We start from the raw sequence: 21,736 nt of genomic DNA on the forward strand, positions 1-21,736 counted from the left end.
TTGATTTTAGCAGAACTTCAGTATATTCAGATTTAATTAAGTGTTGACAGCAAAGGTTTAAACCTGGACCCTATAACTTCAGTTGAGACCAGAGTATCAATGGTGGCTTTGTTTCTTGAAACTATTAATTTAAAGTAAGCTTAGATTTATGAATGTAGGGTGAAGTATCTTGTTTGCTGAACCCAGTGAGATTTCTGAGCACAAATGGTTTCTGGAGGCTTAAAATCTCTAATATCTTAAAATTGGATTGCTTGGCCTTCCCACAATGTAACTACACTGGTTCATGCAAAAAACAAATATGACATTTTAGACGAAGTCAGCTTGATGTAAATTGCAGATAGTGGAAAGCAAATTTAAATGTCATGCCCAGCTGAACATAACTTTTCCAAATGTTTCTTTTGCCAGGAGACAAATTTTAAATGTTACCTTGTAAAGAAGGGCAACAGTCAAAATCTGGCTCCTGAGGCAAATGGTTAGCAACTAATACAGGATCAGGTTGCAATTGAGCATGTCACAAGTATGGTTTACTGACCTAATAAAACTTCAAATTTTTAATTCAGGTCAAAGCTGCAGAGAAATGAGAACAGAGATATCAGTGAAGTTATTGCCCTAGGGGTACCCAACCCCCGGCCATCCAATGAAATCCAATATGACCAGAGGCTGTTCAACCAGAGCAAGGTAAAATACCTTTTCACAGCTCTGTAGCTTTCTATGAGAACATGCTCATCCTTCCTTAGTGGGTATGACTAGAATACTAAAGAGAGCCTTTTTTTATGGTTAGTGCGGATACACTCGGAAAGAAGTCTCTACATAACTGGTTAGGAAATTATTCATTTCCTTTATCCATAACCTTGGCAAAAAAAATGTAATATTCTGAATGTATAACTGGATTAAAGTGTTGTGATTTTTCTCACTGGGGAGTGGGGAAAAAGAAATTATTTTTGCCTTCAAGCTGCGGTGACCTCATTTTCTTCTCTTGTACAAATGTACTGACTGAATAGGGAAATCTGCTTTCAGAGAGGAGCAAGTAAATACTTTCTATTCCCATTATTGCTTATGTTAATAATGCTTCTTAAGATATAAATAGTTAACAGCAATATTTATTTTCCCTGAACTTTATACTATTCAGAGATGAAAAAGTAGATTAGGCTTCAGAAAGTCCCTGAATAGACCTGCAGTTTGTCAATCACTCTTTTTCATGTCTCCAATGAAGGACTTGCAGGCAGAAGGGAAAGCTGATGAACTAAAAAAGAACAAGCAGGCACTTCTACGCCTCTGTGTGATTTGGATCAGTCAGCTTAAATCATGTTTTCCAGAAATTCTGAATAATACACATTTCTGTATGGTTGTACTTAGCCATTAGACAGCTGTACTTGTAGGGTAGACTGAAATGATCCATTATTCTGAAATATGGATGGCTATAATCCTTCCTGTTGCTCTCCAAAAGAGTAGGACTGAGGCTTGTAATGTTACGTACTCTGGACTTCATCCCAGACCCAAACCCACTCATATCCCAATTAAGTGCTTGGAATAATTTGAAATCAAGAGTAGATCACACAATACCATTTTTGTGTATCTGTATAACACCATCAGTGTATTTTGATGTTAAAATAAGTTAGCTGAAGTTTTGCAGTCTCATTTGTGGTGTTCTGCTGTTCTTCACAGGGTATGGACAGTGGCTTTGCTGGAGGAGAGGATGAAATTTATAATGTTTACGACCAGCCTTGGAGAAGTGGCAAGGATATGGCCCAAAACATCTACAGGCCAAGTAAAAATGTGGATAAGGACATGTATGGTGATGATCTAGAAGCTCGAATCAAGACCAACAGGTAAGAAAATAAGAGTTAAGAAATATTCTTAATTAGTACTCTGAAGTCGATCAGCTGAGTATCACCTTCTCCTGCAGGTTTGTTCCTGACAAAGAATTTTCTAACTCGGATCGTAACACCAGAGGGAGGGGCAGAGATGGACCAGTTCAATTTGAGGAGGATCCATTTGGTTTGGACAAGTTTCTGGAAGAAGCTAAGCAACACGGTGGTTCTAAACGGCCCTCAGATAGCAGCCGCCCCAAAGAACATGAGCATGAGAGCAAAAAGAGGAGAAAGGACTGAATGCCTCTGCTCTTGAAGAGGCTGGGAAATGGACTGCAAGCTTGGACTTCACGCAAAAGGATTTTTAATATCAGAGGTGTATAGGAGGATGGCATTGTAACAAAGCAGTTCACAACTCTTGTGTGGATATGTACACACACCTGTTCGTCTACATAGGACAGCTGCCCCCGGAGAGAGGAGGAATAGAGACCACTTTGAAACATTTCATAAGGGAATTAGTTGTTTCTTAGCAAGTTCTCTGACTTTGCTGATTCTCCCTTGCCCAGCATCTCAGGGTAAGAATGTAGACTCCTTCCTACGGCTTTAGTTTTTGTAGGTAGTTCAAGCTTTGACTTAATCTGTTAAAAGCTTTCCTGCTGTATATAATTACTGTCTTATGCTGTAACAGATGCTGGGGTGTTAATGATTCAGTGTTTCTTTAGTGTGGCTATACAGTTTATTTGAACAAGGGAGGGGAAACAGCTGGATTCTGTTTTAAAACAAGTACTCGTTCATAGTTTCTCAGTAATCTTTATTTTAGTTTCTTTACATTTAGTGAAATAAAGCCTCCTTCCACCACTCACTCCCTTGGATTCCTTCTTTGACTGCGTCTTCTACGGGTCTGCTGTTTGAGAGTGAGCTGAAAACAATGGAAATTATTCAGATTAGCTAGGCAAGAAGGTTCAGTATTTTTCATTTCTGATCATCAGAAATTGATGATTTCAGAACATTGATCATTTCAGAACATTGATATGGAAAGCAGAAAATATGTTTATCACCGGTTCAGTTCCATGAGCCCCGAGACAAGGCTTTCCTGACAGGAAGGTTGAATATATATTGCACAGCAATTGCTGACTGTATCAGCAAAATGCATCTTTAAAGCTTGTGCTTTCAAGTGAAACTAATAGAAAGTCTAAACTGTCTAAATAGAAAGTCTGTCTAAACCTAGCCTAGAATGAAGTGGGAGAAGTGCTCGTGTATTCTAGAGAAGCTGTATTTTTTAAGAAATTAAGCTAACTGCTGTCTGCCTTCTGCTTTTATTTCACTATAAAGAAGCCTTTTAGCTCTTACATCTCTTGTGAGAGTATAGACCTTGAAGCCTAGGCAGTTAAATGAATGTGGCTATTTTACAGCTTCAGGAATAAAAAGCAGCAAAATAATTTACAGGAAATTGACACTAAATACTCACCTATACTATAGTTATTTTGATAATTGCATACAGATAATAACCTAGTTCAGCACAATTTATATGGGATCAGCCTACTGCCTGTCTTGTCACAGTTTATGGAGTTTTAATTTCTGCTTTAATTTTTGTACCACAGTTGTAACTCACAGGTCAGTTCTTCTGGGGAATAGGTGACCACAACTAATGAAGACCCATGCAATAGTATGAACCATGTCAAGCAAAACACTTTCTCACAATCAGCATACTGCATCTCTGAAGTCTCTTGCCAATTCATTTTACTCTTACCATCTCCTAGCATTCAAAGTCTCAAGACAGGGCAATTAGTTGTGAAAAGGGTGTTGAAGAATTCCTCTTAATTATTCAAAGACATGAACTGATCATGTCTGGTCTGCGTGTTGCTCATGGCTTCACTCTGTACTACTCAGGTCTGAGTAGCAAGATCAGCTGAAGCACATGTAAGTCTGTAAGAAAATCCCCAATTTAGGGAACACACTGGATGCAAGATTTTAATGATTTTGATGTGAGACCTGATAATAAATCATTGGCTGTGGGCAGCCATTGTTTTTTCCTTACCTGTCATCACCACTGCGTACTAAATTTTTGCAAAGCAGTGGGATGGCCATTTCTTTGCTCTGTTTCTTTGCTGCAGTGAAGCTAGAGGATACAGCTGTCTGGCTCTAACTGAGCAGTCAATGACACACACTTGCACTAGACTGTGCACACTGTCTCAATACCATGCACTGACACTGCAAAGTGTCACATTTTTTCCTTCACTACCATGTAAAATGTTAAAGGTGGAGAGAACTGTAAATTAGTTTTACTGGAGTTTTTTTTATCTTGAACACATGAAAGCAGGTAGCTGATTTCTCCTGTATGAAATGACGGCTGAAGAAAAATAAATTTCACTGAAGTTCAAAGATTAGCATTACTCTGTCATATTTCCCCTGCCAACCAACATCCAGACTGGATACTGGTTTGGAATCCATCTGCAGAAACCTGTATTGCAAATGACAAACTAATTGCATAGCAGATCCCAAACAGTTTTACTGCATTTACATTCCTTTACCATAGCAGTTTTTGGTCTCTCTGGTATCTCTATGATCTTCGACCCTAACAACTTGAGGTGAGAGAAGGGAATAAACAGAAGTGTTAATTATTTAGAAAACATTAAAAGCATGCTGAGTGGCAAAATGCTTAATCACGCTTAGAATATTTCCATGTTACTGTGTCAAATCACAGGCAGAGTATCAACTCATTACTTCATTAAGGGAATTAGCACATTACCTTGGAACCTTCAAGTATGTGGGAATCCTTCTTTAACACGTTCTGAACATCTTCTGGAGTTGAGAATTTAATCCAGCAATAACGTCTGTGAAAGCCTGTGTCTCTGTCCTAATCACCAGTTAAAAAAATAAATTGCAATTACTATACGAAATATTCACATAGGCTGTTAAAACTTTCTACGGATACTGAATTTAAGGATTCAGAAATTGGCACACTTGCTGTTTCAGGAGCTTTTTTCACACTTTAAGACTTTTGCTATCATTGACAGCATGTGCGGGCCTAGCAAAGGCTGTTCTGCCTACCTTTCAATTTGAATCTAGCAATACTAAAAAAATTCAAGATTTTAAGTTATAGTTGAAGCCTGGAATAATGCACAGACAGTGGTTTCAAACTGCAGTATTTACCTACTAATAAGCCAGTCACAACAGAACTGACATTTAAGTGGCTGCAGTACTTGAAAAGCATTCAGCAAGATAAAGCAGCTGCATAAGAGACTAAGAAAGCAGACCTCAATTCAGGGTTCAATCAGGTTCAGGTTCAATCTGCCACTCTGATCATCAGGCATGACTGGCACTACTTCCAAACCACCAGTGAAGTTTTCGCCCACAAGGTACTGCCTGTTTTCAGTATCACAGCAATGGCTAAATTAGGCTGTCTTACACTGCGGATAGATATTTGTATCTCTCTGGCAGTTTTAAACATTAATAAAACTCCCAAAGTAATCACTGAATCAAAACATACACATGAGCATCACTTCAGTCAGTGACGGAGCTGGGTTTGCAACAAAGCAATGCAGTCTGTCCTGGGCCTGAGGAACAGTGTGGCAGGCAGGCACCTAAGCTTCAAGTGTTTGGAAACAGCCAGCCTGTTTCAAACTATCTTTTTCCATTTCCAAATTAGTCCTCAACTGATAGTGAACCCATCACCTCACTAACTGAAGTTCACTACACACTGAGCTTAATCTAACAGACCATTACTTCACATGGAGAAACACAAGTCGGCAGGAGAATCTCTACCTCAGTGATGGCCTGCAACTTACCCATAAAGGAACACTTTTTTAGACTACTCATCTCCCAAGAAACTGCACTACATAGTACGATCCCTGACCTACACACTCGGAAGATAAACAGATAAAGAGGCATGAACGCTTGGCAGCACCCTGCGGAGGTTATGGTCAGCCCACACTCTGGATGAGGTCTGAACCCACAGCAGGAAACGACTGCAGATTTATACCTACACCTTTAGTATTTTGGCCAGTGAGACATAAAAACTTTATTCTCTGTCAGAAGAATGATAACAACATCATAAAAAACTCAAACCACTTTTGGGTTCATTATTCAGAACCGGCAGCATCAACAGGACCTAAGGGATGTGCTTTGTACAACTCTGAAAGCCAGTGGAGACCACTAAACTTCAATAAGGCCTACAGCTCGCAGACAAGTGGTGGCACCCGCTGGGAGAAGGAGCCAAGGGTGGAGAGCACTGATAACCAGACTAGAGTACAAGATGAGGCCCCCAGAGAGCAGCTCCAAGGAAGCGGGGAAGCTGCTCCGGGGCAGGGCTTCAGCCGCAGGCCCAGCCTACAGCTCTTCCCCGCTTCTCTGAGAAGGCACGAGCAGCGGCTCGGACGACGCGAAGGTACTCACGAACGGCAGCTGGCATCTCTGCACCGACCCGAACTGGGAGAAGTACTCCTTCAGCTCCTCTGTGGGGAAACGCGCCTGGTCACCTCGGCCCGGCACCTCCGCGCAGCCGCGCCGCCCTGGCCCGGCCCCCGGCCTGTGCCGGCGGCACACGCGGAGGGGCCGCCCGACCCCGCCAGCTCCGGCACCGGCGAGGGAGGGGCCAGGGAGGGGAGAGATGGGGGGCAGACTCACTGCTCGACACTGTCCAGGGAATCTCAGCCACGAAGATGTCGAAGAGCTGCCGGGAACGGCGCACAGCAGCCCGCGCTGCGCCGGCCACCGCCATGTCGGGACTGCAGCGGGAGGGAGGGAGGGACAGCCCCGCCCAGGCAGGACCGCCCGCCCCGGCCAGCCCGAAATGGCGGCGGCGGCGGCGCTGTCCCGGGAGGGGGGGGAGGACGCGTTCCGCCGGCTCTTTCGCTTCTACCGGCAGCGCGACGCGTCCGACCTACGGGGCGTGGTGGACTTCTCCGCGCCGGGGGGCCAGGTAACGCCGGAGGGCCAGGTAACGCCGGGCCGCTCCTGCCCGCGCCCCGCGGCGAGGGGCGGCGAGCGCGTCCCGCCCTCTGCGCGGTGTGTCAGCGCGGGGCTGTGGCGCTATCGCTGCAGCCCTTCTCTCCACCTGCTGCTTTCCCTTCGTGCTCGACGCCGAGTCCCTAATGCCGCCCCTTTCCGGCTAGAGCACACTGCACTCCAGCGCTGAGCCTCTTAGGGGTCCCTGTGTTGTTTAAAAACCGGTGCGTGACTCGAGAGGGGCTGCTGGGAAGGGCCTGGGGCCCCTCTGCCCGCGGGCCCCAGAGCCGGGCTCGCCCAGGGCCCCCTCGGCCCGTGGGACCCCGCCCGGGGCCACAGAAGGCCGCCCAGCCGCCCCTGCCCAGCGCGATGCCCTAGGCACAGATTTGCTACTTTTGCTTATGTTTGGTTCCATAATGTTTAAGTAGCTCCCTGCACTGCAGTAGGCGGTCTCCAAAGGCTGTAATAGAACCACGTGTAACGCGTTAAGAGAAGCAAAGGAACGTGTGGACACGAAGAACCAAGTTTCACTCTCGGAGCTGACACTGTTTCCTGGGCCTGCTGGCCCTTGTCTTAGCCCTGAAATAACCGAGGTGAGCTGGGATCAGCTTCCCCCTGCTGTGCTGTCTTCCCACTGCTTAAGTTTCTTCTCCTTTCTCACTCCCCTGTAACAAACGCTTGGCTTAGTCATCAGGGCAAGTTCAGCTGATGCAGTGGGTTGGGGGCATGCGGTCAGGAGCACAGCTGAAAGTAGCAGCCATCGAGGTTAGTTTACCATGTCTGGAGTAATAGAGAAGTGATCCTCAAAACTAGTTTTCTGTTTTGGCACCTCATGAAAGGATGACAGATACCTGCTGAAGTATTGTTAACCAGAGATTTTTTGCTTATGAGTTTTTATCAAAAAAAAGTAGGAAATACAGTTAAAATGAAACTTTGACTAATTTTTCATAGTTCCAATGCTTAGTATCTTGGTTTTACTCTTCTATTAAAATATTTATTTTTCTTTATTTTTTATTTTTAGGCTATAATTTTACTGTTATAAATGGAACACAAAGCCTGACCCGTATGACATTGTTAGAGGCATTAGCATTAACCAAGGAAGTTGTTAACATTCCAGCTTTTCTTGAGCTTGCAGCAATTCTGTATTTGATAAAGGATTACAGCATTATGGCTCTTCTGGGAAATTCAGAGTACCTGAAAGCATCCCAAGCATCTGTCCCCTCTCAATATCGTTCTTTTTGTGCCTGTTACCTTCTAAGATCAGGTGACAGCTTAATAGGGAAAACATCTTTTATTACTCTTTCCCCCAGCTTAAAAACATCTGGCTTTTCTCTTAAAGAGCTACGGGCCAGGCAGATTGGCCCAGATAATATTGCTTCTTTTCTCTCAGAAAACTGCTTCAAGCAATTGAGCTTTTCAGTGAAGTGTGACATACCCCATCTGCCCTGTTACCAGGCTTATTTAACTGATTCAGCATGTGTAATTCTTCAGTATAGAAACCTCCTGTTCTTCAAAAGCCCAGGCAGCAGCTGGTGTGGAAGCAGTTTGAGCAGGCAGAAAGGTGGCAGAGTCTTAGAGGAAGAGCCTTCCTGGGGATGTTCTGTGGACAGGACTGTAAACTAAGCTCCTCAAGGCTGGCAGTCACAAAGCTGCTTTTGGCAGACAGCTGAAAAAGTGGTAAAACTGGGCACACTGCCAGAAGCTGCTGCCCAGCACTAGTTTAGATTTTTCTCAGAAATTCTAGGAATGTATTTTAGTCCTGTTGCTCAGAAGATGTTAACCAGGGTTGTCAGCCTGCAAAGAGACTGGTTTACACATGCACCACTGCGGAGTCTATGTGCAAAGGCCTTAATTTCATACACACTTCAAGTTGTCATAGACAAAGTCTTGCTTCTCTCTGCCTGCTTATCCCTACTGTGCCTGGCTCTCTCTTTCCTTATATGAGCCTGTACATTTCCACAGCTGCATGGAGAGCTGAACTGGGGAACTAAGATGGAACAAAACCTACCTTACTCTACCCTGCCTTTCTTAGGACAGTTCCCTGTTGCAAGGGAAAAAAGGAGTGGAAACACAGTAGATGAGTTTGGGTTTTTTTTCCCCCAAATGTTGGCTTACTGCAGCTTAAATACATTTGTTATTGCAAACTAAAAAAATGTGTCAAGAAAATATATTTTGCTAAGCCTTGGGCTGTTGACCCTGCTGTTGAGAACAGAAGTGGCAGTGCAGTATTCAGAACTGACAGGGTTTCTGCAGTCCTTCAAATCAGACAGCTTGGGGTACTTAAGTGCTGTACTACTTCCCTTTCTGTAACTTACAGAAGAGAATAGGGATCTACCCTGTAGGGTCAGGAGCAACTTGTATTTAGGATGTTCTTTGAAGGTATCAAGTGTTATGGATGTGTTGTTCTCTAATGGAAATTGATAATTACCAGAATGTTTTATAATGATGAGGCTGTACTGTGGAAATGGATAAATAATGATGATTTTTTTTCCTCATTGTTACATACTGTTTGGGTTTTTTTTTATGAATGGAGGACACCTCTCCCCATCTCTAGTATTGTAAAAGTATTGTAAAAGCTCGTAGGTATCTTTTGATTCTTATGTTGAGCTCTGTTAGCAGGATGCCCTGTCCTGGTCACAGCTGTTTAGGCACAGTTCTGTGGTACAGTTGGCATTTTCATGAGACTTTGGAACGTGGTAGCAATCTTTCTTATAGGTGCTATTTTTGGACAAGTTTTGTATTTCTTACTTTTTTTTTTTAATCAGGTTTGTTTTCTTTTGACAGGTGTTCAGATCACAGCTCAGTATTTCTTCAGTCAGTGATCAAGATGCCTACAGAGCAGGATTACAGCCAGTTAGCCAATGGAAAGCCTATGGCCTCAATGGGTATCCAGGTAAGTGCCTCTGATTTCAAGAAAAATTAAACACAACCTTGTTGTTTTGGATTCATGCATCTTCTATCTTATCTAGCTAAAGGGTGGGATGCAGTGATATATATAAAGGGCAAGTTGTTTCACAGTGAGATCAACCAGACCACAGCTCAGGAGAATGGATTCCTGTTGCCTTTGGCAGAGACTTTATTTCTGTAGAATCTGTTTTTCCTCAGTATATGTCATGCAAATTGGATAAGTGGCTGAAATACAGCAATTCCAGAGTTGAAGTGTGGCATTTACTTGTCTGTGTAGGACACCGAGTACAGTAAGTGATAAGAACCTCTTGGCCTATTCAATGTACAGAGTAATTTCATTAGTCAGGTTATTTCAGAAATTCAAACGTGTCTTTGGTTTGCAGTTCAGCTGGTAGAATCATAGAAAGAGGTTAGGTTGGAAGAGACCTCCAGAGGTATGGACCAATACCCTGATTAAAGCAGGATGAAGTTGCAAGTTAGATCAGGACTCTCAGAGCTTTGTAGGGATGAATTTTGGAAATCTCCAAGTACAGAGATTACACACCCTCTCTGGGCACCTGTACCATGTTTGGTCACTCCTATGGTTTTGTTTTTTTTTTTTTAATGTTATATCTAATAAAAGTTTCTCTTGCTGTAATTTGTGACTGTTGCCTCCCATAATCTTGCTGTGCACCTCTGAGAAGAATCTGGCTCCCCTCCTCCCTCACCAAGGTAGCGCTCACCAATTCTGCGAAATGTGTCACCAGCCCTCACTGTATCGGGTGTGCTATTGACTCACATGCAGTTTGTCCTCAAGGCCCCCTGGCCTTGGTTTGGAGCTGCTCTTGGATTCTCGGGCCATACTGTTGCATGGGATTATTCTGCCCCAGGTGCAGGATTACCGGTTGGAACTTCTTCGAGGTTCTCATTAGCCCATTCCTTTGATTTGTCAAAGTCCCTTTCAGTGGCAGCTCTAGCCTCTAACATATCCACCACTGCCCGTTTAGTGTTATCTGTAACTGAAATGAGGATGAACATCTCATCATCCAGGTAGTTAATGTAGATGTAGTTATCAGTCTTGGCCCCAGGATCAAGGAACACAGCTCATAACAGCCATTGGCTAGACTTTGAATCATCAAATCACTATTCTTTAAGCCTGGTGGTCCAGCCAACTTTTGCTCACCCTTTTAATTTGCTCATAAAATCCATAGGCCCCCAATTTGGCTCCAGCGACACTGCAGGAGGCCGAGTGGAAAGCTTTTCTAAAGCCAAGGTAAACAGCATTCCCTACTTCCCCCTTGTGTGGATATCTCACTGTAACAGGTAGTAAGGCTGGTTAGATGAAATTTGCCTTCCATACTCTCAGTTCCCAACCACCAGCTGTCTGGAAATGGCTGCCTTGAAAGTTTGCTCCATAATCTTACCATGGGTTTCATTAAAGCTGATGAGCTTGTAGTCCCCCAGATCCTCCTTATTTCAGGGATTTGTATTTGATTGATTTTGTTTTTTCTTGTGTTTCTTTTGGTACGCTGGGACCTCGGTCTGTTTCTGTGTGGGTTGCTGTGAAGCCAGCCTACCATTTCTGAAACTGAGGCAGCCGTGCTACCCATCTGGCATTTTTAATATACCGGGAATTGAATAACTTCAGGAGAAAGGCTTAAGCCTCTTGCCTCTACACACTTTTTGTTCCACTTACCTGTCATATTATAGCTGCTCTCCCTTGATCTGCTTGTCATTTACAGTCTGTCTAAAACACCTTTCCTAGTAATTACATAGGGGGTGTAGGGAATCACAAGTGTTCCACTCAGGTGCATTTTTCTTCTGCTTTGGGAAAGGAAACTTTTCACTAAAATGAAATGTAAATACATTGACAAATTCTCTGTCCTGTGTAGAATCAAGTCACGTGTGGATTTGAAAAGAATATTTTATCCTCTTCCAGCTACCTTTTACCTGGACATCTTAAAGCACTACAAGATGTTTAACCAATTGCCCCAATAGCCCTCTAAATGAAGTTAGAATTTCTTGTTTGTCTATGGGCAAATGGAAGGGAAGTCATTTGGTTTTGTCCCCACAGTGAGCAATGAAATATTTGACTAAAGAAGCTGGATGAATTTCTGTTGTGGTGACCTGAGTTCTGTGAGATGTGGCTGATGCTCTCTTTGGGTCTTTGTAAACGTTGGTTTTATGAGAGGTTTTCTTGTTAGACATCTGCATGTCTTATCTTTCTTTTGACTGAGGCTGGAGGCCACTTTCACTAGGTACAAATAAATTCCTACTGTGTAGCAAGATTTTGCTGCAGTAAGAGAATTGCATCTGCTTCCTCAAGGCTGTTTCCTTTAGTGTACAGATCCCCATAGAATTCTTCTTTTGCCCTTCCTACTCACACCAACTCTTTCAAGGCCAAGAGGTTCAATTGTGTTGTCACAGGCTTGTCTTGTGGTATTCTTTAGTCACTTCAGAGAGATTGCTACAGAATATATTTCTTATTTCTTACTCTTCTCTCTCCTATGTGTGGCAAGTCACTGATTTCTAGCACTATTAATCTTGAGTGTTTGCATAGAATTTTATAGTAAAACTCTGTAACTGCTAGGAATTCAGTTTCTGCCTTTCTTAACACAAGAAGCATAGCAGTAACCACTTTTTAGTTGTTAGTGCTTTTGTAAATCTAGACTAATCTGGTTTCTCAGGAGAAGCCTAGGTCAATGAAAGGTTTGGAGAGACATGAGCTCGTTCTAAGCTTCTGATATAAAAGCCATAAAATCTGGACTTTTATTCTCACCTCTGCTTGTAACTAACCGTTCAGGCTTCAGTTCCTTCATTAATGCCTGGAGATAATACATGCATAGTAGAATGTAATTTCATTAATGTAGTAAAGTACTTTGAGAACCCCACATCAAAAGCTGTAGATAGGAAGGGCAGTATTGTTATTCTGTTCTATGCAGAGGCCAACAGAAAGTAAATTTAATGCTTCTGGCAAAGAAACTTCTTGTAACCAAACCTGTCAGAAGGCTGCCATAGCCTGAAAATGCAGGGAATGGAGTGAAATGAACGACTGTATGTTATTAATACACTGAAGGCTTTTTTTCGAACCAGTTTCTTTAATCTTGAGTCTGTGAGGTATGCTGTCAGGAAGCTCTTTTTGTGTTTTTATTACCACTTTCATAAGGCCACAAGGCAAGTTTGTATCCTACTGAGACTCCTAGCCTTGCTTCTTCCTTTTTCATCTATTTTTGTCTCTGTTTAACCTGATATGACTGAGAAGTTCAAAAAGACATAGAAGGCCAAAATTTTAAAACCTTCTTTTTCTTTGTTCCTCCTATACCCCTGTATTTCTTTATAAGTGGATTTTGTGTTGATGAGTCTTACTAAATTCACAGTCTTTGAGAGAGTGTCTTGATTCTCAGAGAGGTACAATACAGATTAATAGCATCTTCCTGTCAGACACTCATTCATCAATATGTTGACCCTGGACTGGAAGGAAACACCTCCAAGGTGCTGGGGGAGAAAATTCCAGTGAAGAATCCTGTTAGCACTCCTGGTGATGGCAGATCTTATGTCAAAGACTCTTGTCTGTTAAGATATAGACCAAAACAATCTGTTACACTGCTGCTAGCTCACTTTCTTGGGCTGCTGCTTGAACCCTGCCTGAAGTGCCTGGCTAAATGAACGCACAAGACTAGCTGCACGTTTACTTTGTTTTATTAATTAACAATGCCTGATTTGGGATATATTTCGACTTTTATCCCTCTTTCTGAGTGTTACCATACTGAAATATGTATGGATACAGCCAGACTTACCTGGAAATGAGCATGAAGCAAAGGAGAGGACCCTTTGCATTAATAGAGACTTGTTCAGCCTGGGTACTGTTTTCTACAGTTCTTGGCACTGAAGCAGCAATAAGAAGACAGTATGAGTTCAGAGACAGCGATAAAGCTAGTTTGAAGCCTAGAAAAACTAGGGCAGAATTACTTTAACTCTGCAAGGTTTAAGAGAAAAATCACGCTGAATCATTTCAAAAATAAAATTTACTCCAAGCATATGACTTTCCAATTTCTTACTCCTTTATTTCCTGTAATCAATATGCCTTATGCAGATATGTTCTTTATTGTCGTTTTTTCCTTGGACCAATGTTGGCTGTCCTCTTTGCCTTCTACCTTGTGGTCACCATTTATTTCTACTGAAAAATTCCAATAGGTTTTAATTTAGCTAGAATAGATTTCATCAGCTTATATGCACAGTCAGTGGTTGTATGTGTAAGGTGTTTTTTCACTACCTCCAACACATGTCCTTTGCTCTAGATTTGGAAAAAAAACAGGAAAATGCCTAATCATGCTTTCTCTCCATCCCCTCCTTTTTTCTTTGTGGTCAGGGTTTATTTTCATACCAAACCCTTTCCTTCCTGGCTGCCAGCGTCACTGGGTGAAACAGTGTCTCAAGCTATACCCACAGAAACCCAACGTCTGCAACCTGGACCTGCACATGGCTCCTGAGAAGACCACTGACCTGTGGGGACAGAGCAAGGAGCAGCTGAAGTAAGTCCACAATCACCTTTGGTAGCCAAAACTCATGGAGCCAGGTCTCAGCTCCAAGAAGGTCTAAGAAAAATAAGCAGGGAAAGGAAGCTGAAAAAGAGTGTGTACATGCTGGCAGTATAGATGGTGTCAGGCATGCCAGGTTAAAGATGGATGTTTCATGGCTTCATTCACATCCTTGTTAATTCTCTACTTTCATACTCAGTGGGATTTTCTAGTAGTGTGTTTGTTTAAAGCCATCAATGAAACATAAAATAGTGACCATGGCTGATACCATGCTGCTTGGAAGCTTGCTGAGCTCTGCTACAAGTGGAACCATGAAGTCCCTCTAGGCCTGTTTTCCTGAGGCAAAAGGGATCCTTTCTAAAATTCCCCACTCAATACAGCACTTCTTCCCAGTCAGTTCTTAGACCCAGTACACTGTATTTGAAAGGCTGTTATCTGCACTTCTTTGAACTTCTCAAGTCAACCAGTTTCTGTGTTTTTATTTTCTAAAGTATTTCTTTTGGTTTGATTTTGTTTATGGTTTTTCTTAATTCACTATGAGATTGAATTAAATGTATCAAATGTACCATTTTAATGGCAATCCTGTTCACTCTGAAAGATTCCTACAGATTCAGAATTCTGTGGCTGATGCAGGTGCCTTTCCTCTACCTGATTTGGAATTTAATGGAGAATTTGTCTCAGTTTTGAAGTCAAGCAGCAAGTTTTTGAAAAAAAGACAAAGTCTTTAAAGCCTGAACTTGAATAAAGTCACCTGCAAAGATACATACGAGATTGTGTAAACAACTTCTATCTTTTGCTACTTGGGTATTTATCATTACTTTATCAATTTCACTGCTCATTTTCCCTAACAGTTGTTTCATGTGATGAAACAAAGTTCTCTACAACGCTCATCTTCCACATCAGTTTTTTTAGTGAGATTGACATGCTGAGATTTTTCTTCAGAAATACTCTTTAACATCTACAAGATATGGAATGGCAAAAGCAAGATTTGGACGTCTAACTATTTGCACCTAGGAGAGAAGTTATGCCCTCACTTGTGTTTTCCAGGCTCAGTCAGAATTAGTTACAGAAATTCAGACGTCTTTTTGTGTTCCATCAAGGATGAAAAATTGTTCTTTGAAACGACTGTGCATTGTGCCCAATAGCTGAAAAAAGTGGGGTATTGTTCCAGCTTGACAGGCCTTTCCCAGCAGCACCTCCTGTGTGCAGAGAATGATCAGAACAGAGGTTAATTTGCAGCTGAATCCAGTTCAGTTGAAAACAGTGTTTGGAAGAGTGATGGCTGCCAGAAACACTGGCAGTTTTATTAAGCACTTGCCTGAGTCTTCAAGTGAGCAAACTGCTGTATTTGTTCTTATACCCAGGGGCAGCAGATCAAAGTAGCCAACTTCTCTAGGATCTGGAGTGAGAGCCTTTCAGGGAGGGGAGAAACAGTGCTTAACTAAAAAGATGTCAATTTCCAAGATGGGTCACAACTCTTGAATGCTTTTTAAAGGCATCAGGAAGATGCATAAATGTGCTTGGATCATGGCTCATTTACTCTTTTCAGGATGCAGGAATCACAAAATAGGAAGAGTTGATACAGTTCCTAGACATATATATACCCTATGCTTTCCTCACAAAGTGGAGCTTTAGTATTTTCTGTAGTGCTGGGGACAATTAAAAGCATAAAAGGGGGTAGAGAATCCCTACAAGGGATATACATATATATGTATGTTCCTTTGTATAAGAAAAAGGCTTCAGAACAAAGCCCCCATGCTGTTCAGTCCTGTTCTAACATAGTTATATCACAATTTCTCTGTGCTTTCTGGTAGGAGCACCTGCTGCTCAGACCTAGGAACTCAATTGTTTCCAGATAATAACACTAAGACTTTCTTCTTTGTAGCAATTGCATGCAAAATATCAAGTTCTGGGAATAAGAACCTCCAGAGCATTTTGGGGTTCCCACTGTTGTGCAAATGCTCTAGCACTGTAGTGAAAGAAGGGCACTTTCAAAAGGCATTTGCTAAAAGTGTTCAATTATGAACATTATGTATTAATTGAAAGATGTTCAGGAACAAGGTGTGGGCTCTCCCTTTTCTGAATGCTGTATTATCTGCTTGTAGGCTTCAGAAATTGTTCCAAGCAGAATGTACTTGGCAGTTACTGTGTTGCTTTTTATGGTAATTGCAGTTGCTATTATCTTATGACAGAGATGGAAACTAGAAAGACTACCTTCAATAATCAGTGAGCGAAGAAAAATTACTAAAGCCAAAGAAATTGGCCTTTTACTCCTGTTCCTGGTTTATCTTAGGAGCTATCATTATGGTATATAGTTGAAGGGCAGAAACAAGCTGCATACCCAGGTAGAAAAACACATCAAATGCAGATGCTTAACTGAGACTTGACCACGGCAGCACAAATACGAACAGTTTTGTAAAAAAGAGTTGTCGTGCTGAACCAAAGAGGCTATAAATGAGAGCCAACCGTCTGGTGTTATCAGGATCTTCTGAGTAATTTTATTTTTCTTTGTGTTTTTTTGTGGGTTTTTTTTTTTACTGTAACACGTGACTTGGCTTGAGAAAATAAGCTGAAATTACTGGAATGAGTGGACTAGAAGATATTTGTGTACCTTCCTTTTCCTATTTGTCACTAAGATGCTTCAGTTTACTTACTTATACTCTGTAACTTTTCAAGGACATTTCCAGAGGCCATACTAAAAGCCCCTCCCTGAAGTCTCATCCTACCTTTGCCATCTTCAAGTAAGAATGGTAAATTGGTGTGGCATCAGACCACTTAGTCCTTCTGCTTTAGGGTTGTCACTTAAGAAGAACAGTTCTTTGTCCTGCATAGCAGATGGGGGACACCTGCAGTCCAGATTTCTTGATGTTACAAGTATATGGTCATAGCTAGAACAGTCCTGCTTGTTACTGAACACTGAGTCAGACCATCCTAAGGACTTCTTGTCAAAGCTCCAAGTAGTAGAACTAACTGTCCTTTGCAGTATTAGGCAGCATGCTATGCTTCACTGTGAGGCAAATTGTTTTCCTTTCTTGTAATTTTCCATTAAGTGCCTAGAATATTTTTTCACTGCATTTGCAGCTTTCAGATCTTCAGATTCTGGTCTTTCAGTTTCAGGTGCTCAAATAGTACATGTTTAATTCTGACTTCTAAATCTGCACCAGTTTATTGTGTTGTCCCCATCTGATAACCTGTTAGGTACCATGTTGAAAACACAAGCTTTCAAACTGACAGCAGTTGGCAGTAGGTCCCATAGCTTGCACAGATTGCGTGAACTAAATTTTCAAGGTCTTCAGAGGAAAAAAGTATGGGCACTGAAAATAAAAGTTTAGCATTGACTGGTTTTAATAGGCTGTCATATGGATGAGTGAATCTCATTACTGTATGCTGTACCACCAGAAGAGCCCTCAGAAATTAACACATGTTCTCTTTCTTTCCATTTTGTCTTTGTAGAAGGAAAGGTTCCAGTAAACGGGAGCCCAGAAGCTTATTGGAGAAGCTGCGCTGGGTGACCCTTGGTTACCATTATAACTGGGATACTAAGGTATTGAAATTAAATTCTTCTCCATTTTTGTTACCTGTAAGCACTCAGAATGGCAAACAGAGGAGGATATCATCAAATAAAATGCGTATGATTCTACAAGACAGTCTCGAGGAAAGGCTGTAACAAACTATGCTTTTTAAGAACATTTTAATCTGTATTAGTTCACTGTGAAGGATTTAACAGCACAAATCCATTGCTGCATTCTTTCCTTTGAGAGTTAGCATGATAGCATACACTCAGCTCTAGACCTGCAATTCTTATTTAAGGGTGAGAATTTTTACCCTACCAAAAGGGATGATCACAAAAGCATTGTTAACTACTTAAGGTCAGAATGACTTCTGAGAAACTACTCCTCTTTGAAGGGATGAACAGGAGCAAGAAGAGCCTGCTGTTCTTGTGATTTTGAACTTAAATGAGTCTGAACCACTCTTACCAACTAACAGCTGTTTTGAGGCTCGTGATGAAAATCAAATTTTCATAAAACTGAGTTAGATGGAGGCTGAGAAAGACTGGCAGAGTGGATATGTATCTTATCAGTATATTGAAGGTAACCAAATCTGCTTGCAGCCTTTTATTTACCAGGTCAACCTGTTATTGGATGGCCTTAATAAAAGTGTAGGTATTCTCTGCCAATCCTCTCAGAATCACTCATGGGAGAGAGAAAAAGTAGTTTTGCAATCGACTCCTTTTTCTTATTCTTCAAAAAGGAACAAAGATGCTTATTTCATAGCTCTCTTGATGAGCTACAGAACTGTCTTTCCATTGGAAGCTTTTGGTTGTGACTGAGAAGATCCTCAGGATTTTGGTACTAATCTGACTGACTTCAAGTTTAGCATCTAGATGTAATGATTAGCTGCATGATTAATTGAATCTCTGGCAGTCTCAGCATAGGCCAAGAATTTAATGATAAGAAGTAAACTTGCTGTGATTCTGCCTGTGTTGTAGTCATTTTCTAGGCAAACGTTATGTCCTTCTCCATGAGTATCAGCCAGACTTTTGAGTTCTTTTTCAGTGTTTGTTTCCAATTGTATTTGCTGCTCTGATGTGTTGGGTGTGGCTTTGTTTTTTTTTCTTCCTTGCTCTCCTTCTTCCAGAAGTACTCAGCAAATCACCACACTCCTTTCCCCTCAGACCTTGCGTTCCTGTCAGAACAAGTGGCTGCAGCCTGTGGTTTCAGGGGTTTCCAAGCCCAAGCAGGGATCTTGAACTACTATCATTTTGACTCTTCACTGGGAATTCACGTGGATGAGTCTGAACTAGACCATTCTCGGCCCCTTTTATCGTTCAGGTAAGTCAAGGGAAGCACTTGAGTGTTGTGGAAAGATTAGTGGCTATTTTCTAGGGTTGCGTATGGTTACAGGAAGCCATTATGATGTAGATGGCTAATTGAGTATATAATCTTCACTCTGAAGATTTGAATAGCAGAAGACTGCAGTTCAAGGACTTAAGTTTTTCTTTGAGGACTGCTTGAGCAGCGTGGATGTAGCGCCTGGAGTGGAAGAACTCTTTGTACAGAGCACTGTTCTGCTCTAAAGCAGCAGAGTGTCAATTGGGTACTAACAGGCAAGGATGAAATAACTCAGCAGAGCTTCAGACCTGGCAGGGCAACTGCTTGCATAGTACCTGTCTTGAACCAGGCCTCTTAGTCTGTTTTCCATGTTCTAATTGTAAAGTTGTTACTAGGAGTCCATGTGCTTTTCATGATTGCTTGGGGTATTTATAAAGGGATTTAGCTACTGATATTTTCTTATCGTACAGATAATTTTTCTCTACCTGAATTTGTTTTCTCTCTCCATCCTTACACCATCTCTAGTTTTGGGCAGTCCTCAATATTTTTGCTTGGGGGCCGTAAGCGGGAGGAGGCCCCAACAGCGATGTTCATGCACAGTGGAGATATCATGGTGATGTCTGGCTTGAGCCGCCTGCTGTACCACGCCGTGCCCCGCGTGCTCCCCAACCCTGAGGGGACAGCCCTGCCTTCCTGCCTCGACCAGGCACTTCCTTCAGACCTTCCTGTTGGCTCAGTCATTGAACACAGCTCTGATGAGGACTGGCAGGTGTGTGCCAAGTACCTGCAGTCTTCCCGCATTAATATGACTATTCGGCAGGTGTTGGCTGAGGGTCAGAAATTTCCAGAGGAATCTGGGACAAATGGAAAGAGCCAAGCACCCTCTGAAGACAGTCACCATGAGGAGAACAGCAGAGGCAAGAGACATAAACCAAATGCAGTCAGCTGAGACCAGGAGATTGTGTCGGCATGGACTGGACAGGCAAGCTCCATATGGAATTAAGAACTAATGTAATACTGCAAGTCACTTGTCTGTATTGGGATAATAAACTTGTGCAGAATAAATGTGGTCCTGCTTGCTGTAAGAAACAGGTGGGGGCAGAAAAAGAATTTAAAATGAAAAGAAGTGTTAAATTCAGGACTGAGACTCAGGAGATGAACTCGATTGCCATTTTGTTGCAGATGTTTACTCTGTTCCTTTAAAATATCTGTATGTCAGAGAATGTTAAGCTTGGCTAAACTTAAATGGTATAAGCTTTTGGTTAAGCTTAGTTTAAGCTTTGTGAGTGATGCTCTTTTAAGTATTTTGAAATCATTGGGCAGAAAGTGTCAGCAAAAGATACATAAATGCTATGTATTAAAGAATCTTGTTTGGCTTTTAAAGCTCAGCTGAAGTGCAGTAGCAAATATAAATGAGGATAGGCTGCTATGAGTGTGACTTACCTGCAGCATTTTGAAAAGAAATACCTCTACAGCAAAAATTGGTTCAGTGGTTAGAAACCAGCAGCTCCCTCAAATGACAGCTGCCATAAGCTTGCTGTAGTCCTGTGCTCTCCTTTTTCCTGCTTGTACCCTCAGCTGCAGCAGAATCTGCTTTTATGAGTGGTACTGGACATTTTTTCATATCTCACATTTTAGAGAGGAATAACTGGGGGCAGTATCTACTTACAATATCTAGGAACTCCCAACTTGGTCTCCTCCCAACAGTAAGTATGTGACTGAGTCCAACATCTCTACTCTTTCAAAACTGCCTCCCCTTAAGTGCCTGTGGATTATGGCTCCCAGTCCCAAGGTACCATCTTTAAGGAACAGAATGACTTGCAAATAGAAGCAATGAAGTTGTAAATTAAGTACCTAAAAAATTAATCAGTGACTATCTCTGTCACCCAAAGATAAATATACTGAAACAAAGAAAAGCACCAGCTTTTGTGCCAGTTCTTTTTAAGACTCAGACTTTCCTATCTGCTTTTTAATGCAATTTTAATTGTTGGAGTGGAATGCACTATCCCTGGGGTATTTTGTTGCACTTTCTCAATGAATAAACTTAGTTGATTTTTAAATTAAAGATCTCTTATCAGTTTTGGGCTGGCTATTTTCTTCCTTTTTCTCCCGTTAGTTATTTCAGCGTATTGTTAATGCTTCTGCATCGCTTGTGTAGTTCCCTCCAGGCTTCTTTCAAATCTACTGCCTCTGCCATCTGCCAGCTCTGGTGGAGGAGCCTTGTGTATGTCTACAGGGCTTCTCTGCTTATGGGCAGCTCAGGGTTTGTTGGGCAGTTGCAGAGGGGTGTTGCCTGCAGTATCAAAGTCCTGTTTAGTACATATGTGGCAGTTTTTTCCTCATGGGTAAAGTGTGTCTGGTTTTCTTATTTCATAGCAGGTGAATGTGTTTTTGTGTGCTATTAATTCCTTCTAAAATACTGCAAAGAGCTCCAGTAACTTGGAGTTTAAAATAATCAGAAGTGGGTTTCAGTATCTTATCCTATGTTAGACATGTGTCCTTTCTGTATCCTCGGCCTGCTGTATTTACAGCTCAGCCCTAGGACAGTGAATGTATTATGCAGAGAGGTTACAACATGACCAGAAAGGAAAGTTGACTGAGTCAGGCTCAGAAAACAGCAAAGTTCCCTTAGTGGCTCCTGAAGGTGGGGGAGAGGAATATCTCTTTTCCTGACAGTGAGAAGAGAGACTGTGTGTTCTTCACTCTTGAGAGGGGAGCAAAA

The 21,736-nt window shown here is 42.0% G+C and overlaps 3 protein-coding genes across 4 annotated transcripts in view; 2 read left to right on the forward strand and 1 right to left on the reverse strand.

Moving 5' to 3' along the window:
* The window catches only part of SNW1 (SNW domain containing 1), a 17,885-nt gene extending 15,212 nt beyond the window's left edge, over positions 1-2,673 (forward strand). Inside the window, exons 12-14 of the mRNA XM_050336532.1 lie at positions 561-678; positions 1,666-1,829; positions 1,907-2,673. Coding sequence (XP_050192489.1) covers positions 561-678; positions 1,666-1,829; positions 1,907-2,111 — 487 coding nt within the window. The 3' untranslated portion in view covers positions 2,112-2,673. The remainder of the gene's footprint in view (positions 1-560; positions 679-1,665; positions 1,830-1,906) is intronic.
* On the reverse strand, positions 2,606-6,577 carry SLIRP (SRA stem-loop interacting RNA binding protein). Its single transcript, XM_050336546.1, has 4 exons — positions 6,438-6,577; positions 6,207-6,265; positions 4,561-4,668; positions 2,606-2,730 (listed from the first exon to the last, which is right to left on the reverse strand). Exons 1-4 carry the CDS (start codon positions 6,529-6,531, stop codon positions 2,671-2,673), a joined length of 321 nt encoding a protein of 106 aa, XP_050192503.1. The 5' UTR covers positions 6,532-6,577; the 3' UTR covers positions 2,606-2,670.
* On the forward strand, positions 6,577-21,079 carry ALKBH1 (alkB homolog 1, histone H2A dioxygenase). 2 transcript variants are annotated; one of them, XM_050336543.1, is made up of 6 exons: positions 6,577-6,732; positions 9,543-9,651; positions 14,014-14,176; positions 17,636-17,726; positions 18,821-19,014; positions 19,540-21,079. In XM_050336543.1, exons 1-6 carry the CDS (start codon positions 6,604-6,606, stop codon positions 19,961-19,963), a joined length of 1,110 nt encoding a protein of 369 aa, XP_050192500.1. In that variant the 5' UTR covers positions 6,577-6,603; the 3' UTR covers positions 19,964-21,079. The 2 variants fall into 2 exon arrangements, with proteins under 2 accessions (XP_050192500.1, XP_050192499.1); XM_050336542.1 differs by having other exon boundaries at positions 6,604-6,750.
* The last annotated feature ends 657 nt before the right edge of the window (positions 21,080-21,736 follow it).

This window comes from Myiozetetes cayanensis, unplaced genomic scaffold, assembly GCF_022539395.1.
Source record: "Myiozetetes cayanensis isolate MyiCay16 unplaced genomic scaffold, myiCay2020 scf6-25, whole genome shotgun sequence".
In the NCBI taxonomy this organism is placed as follows: Eukaryota; Metazoa; Chordata; class Aves; order Passeriformes; family Tyrannidae; genus Myiozetetes; species Myiozetetes cayanensis.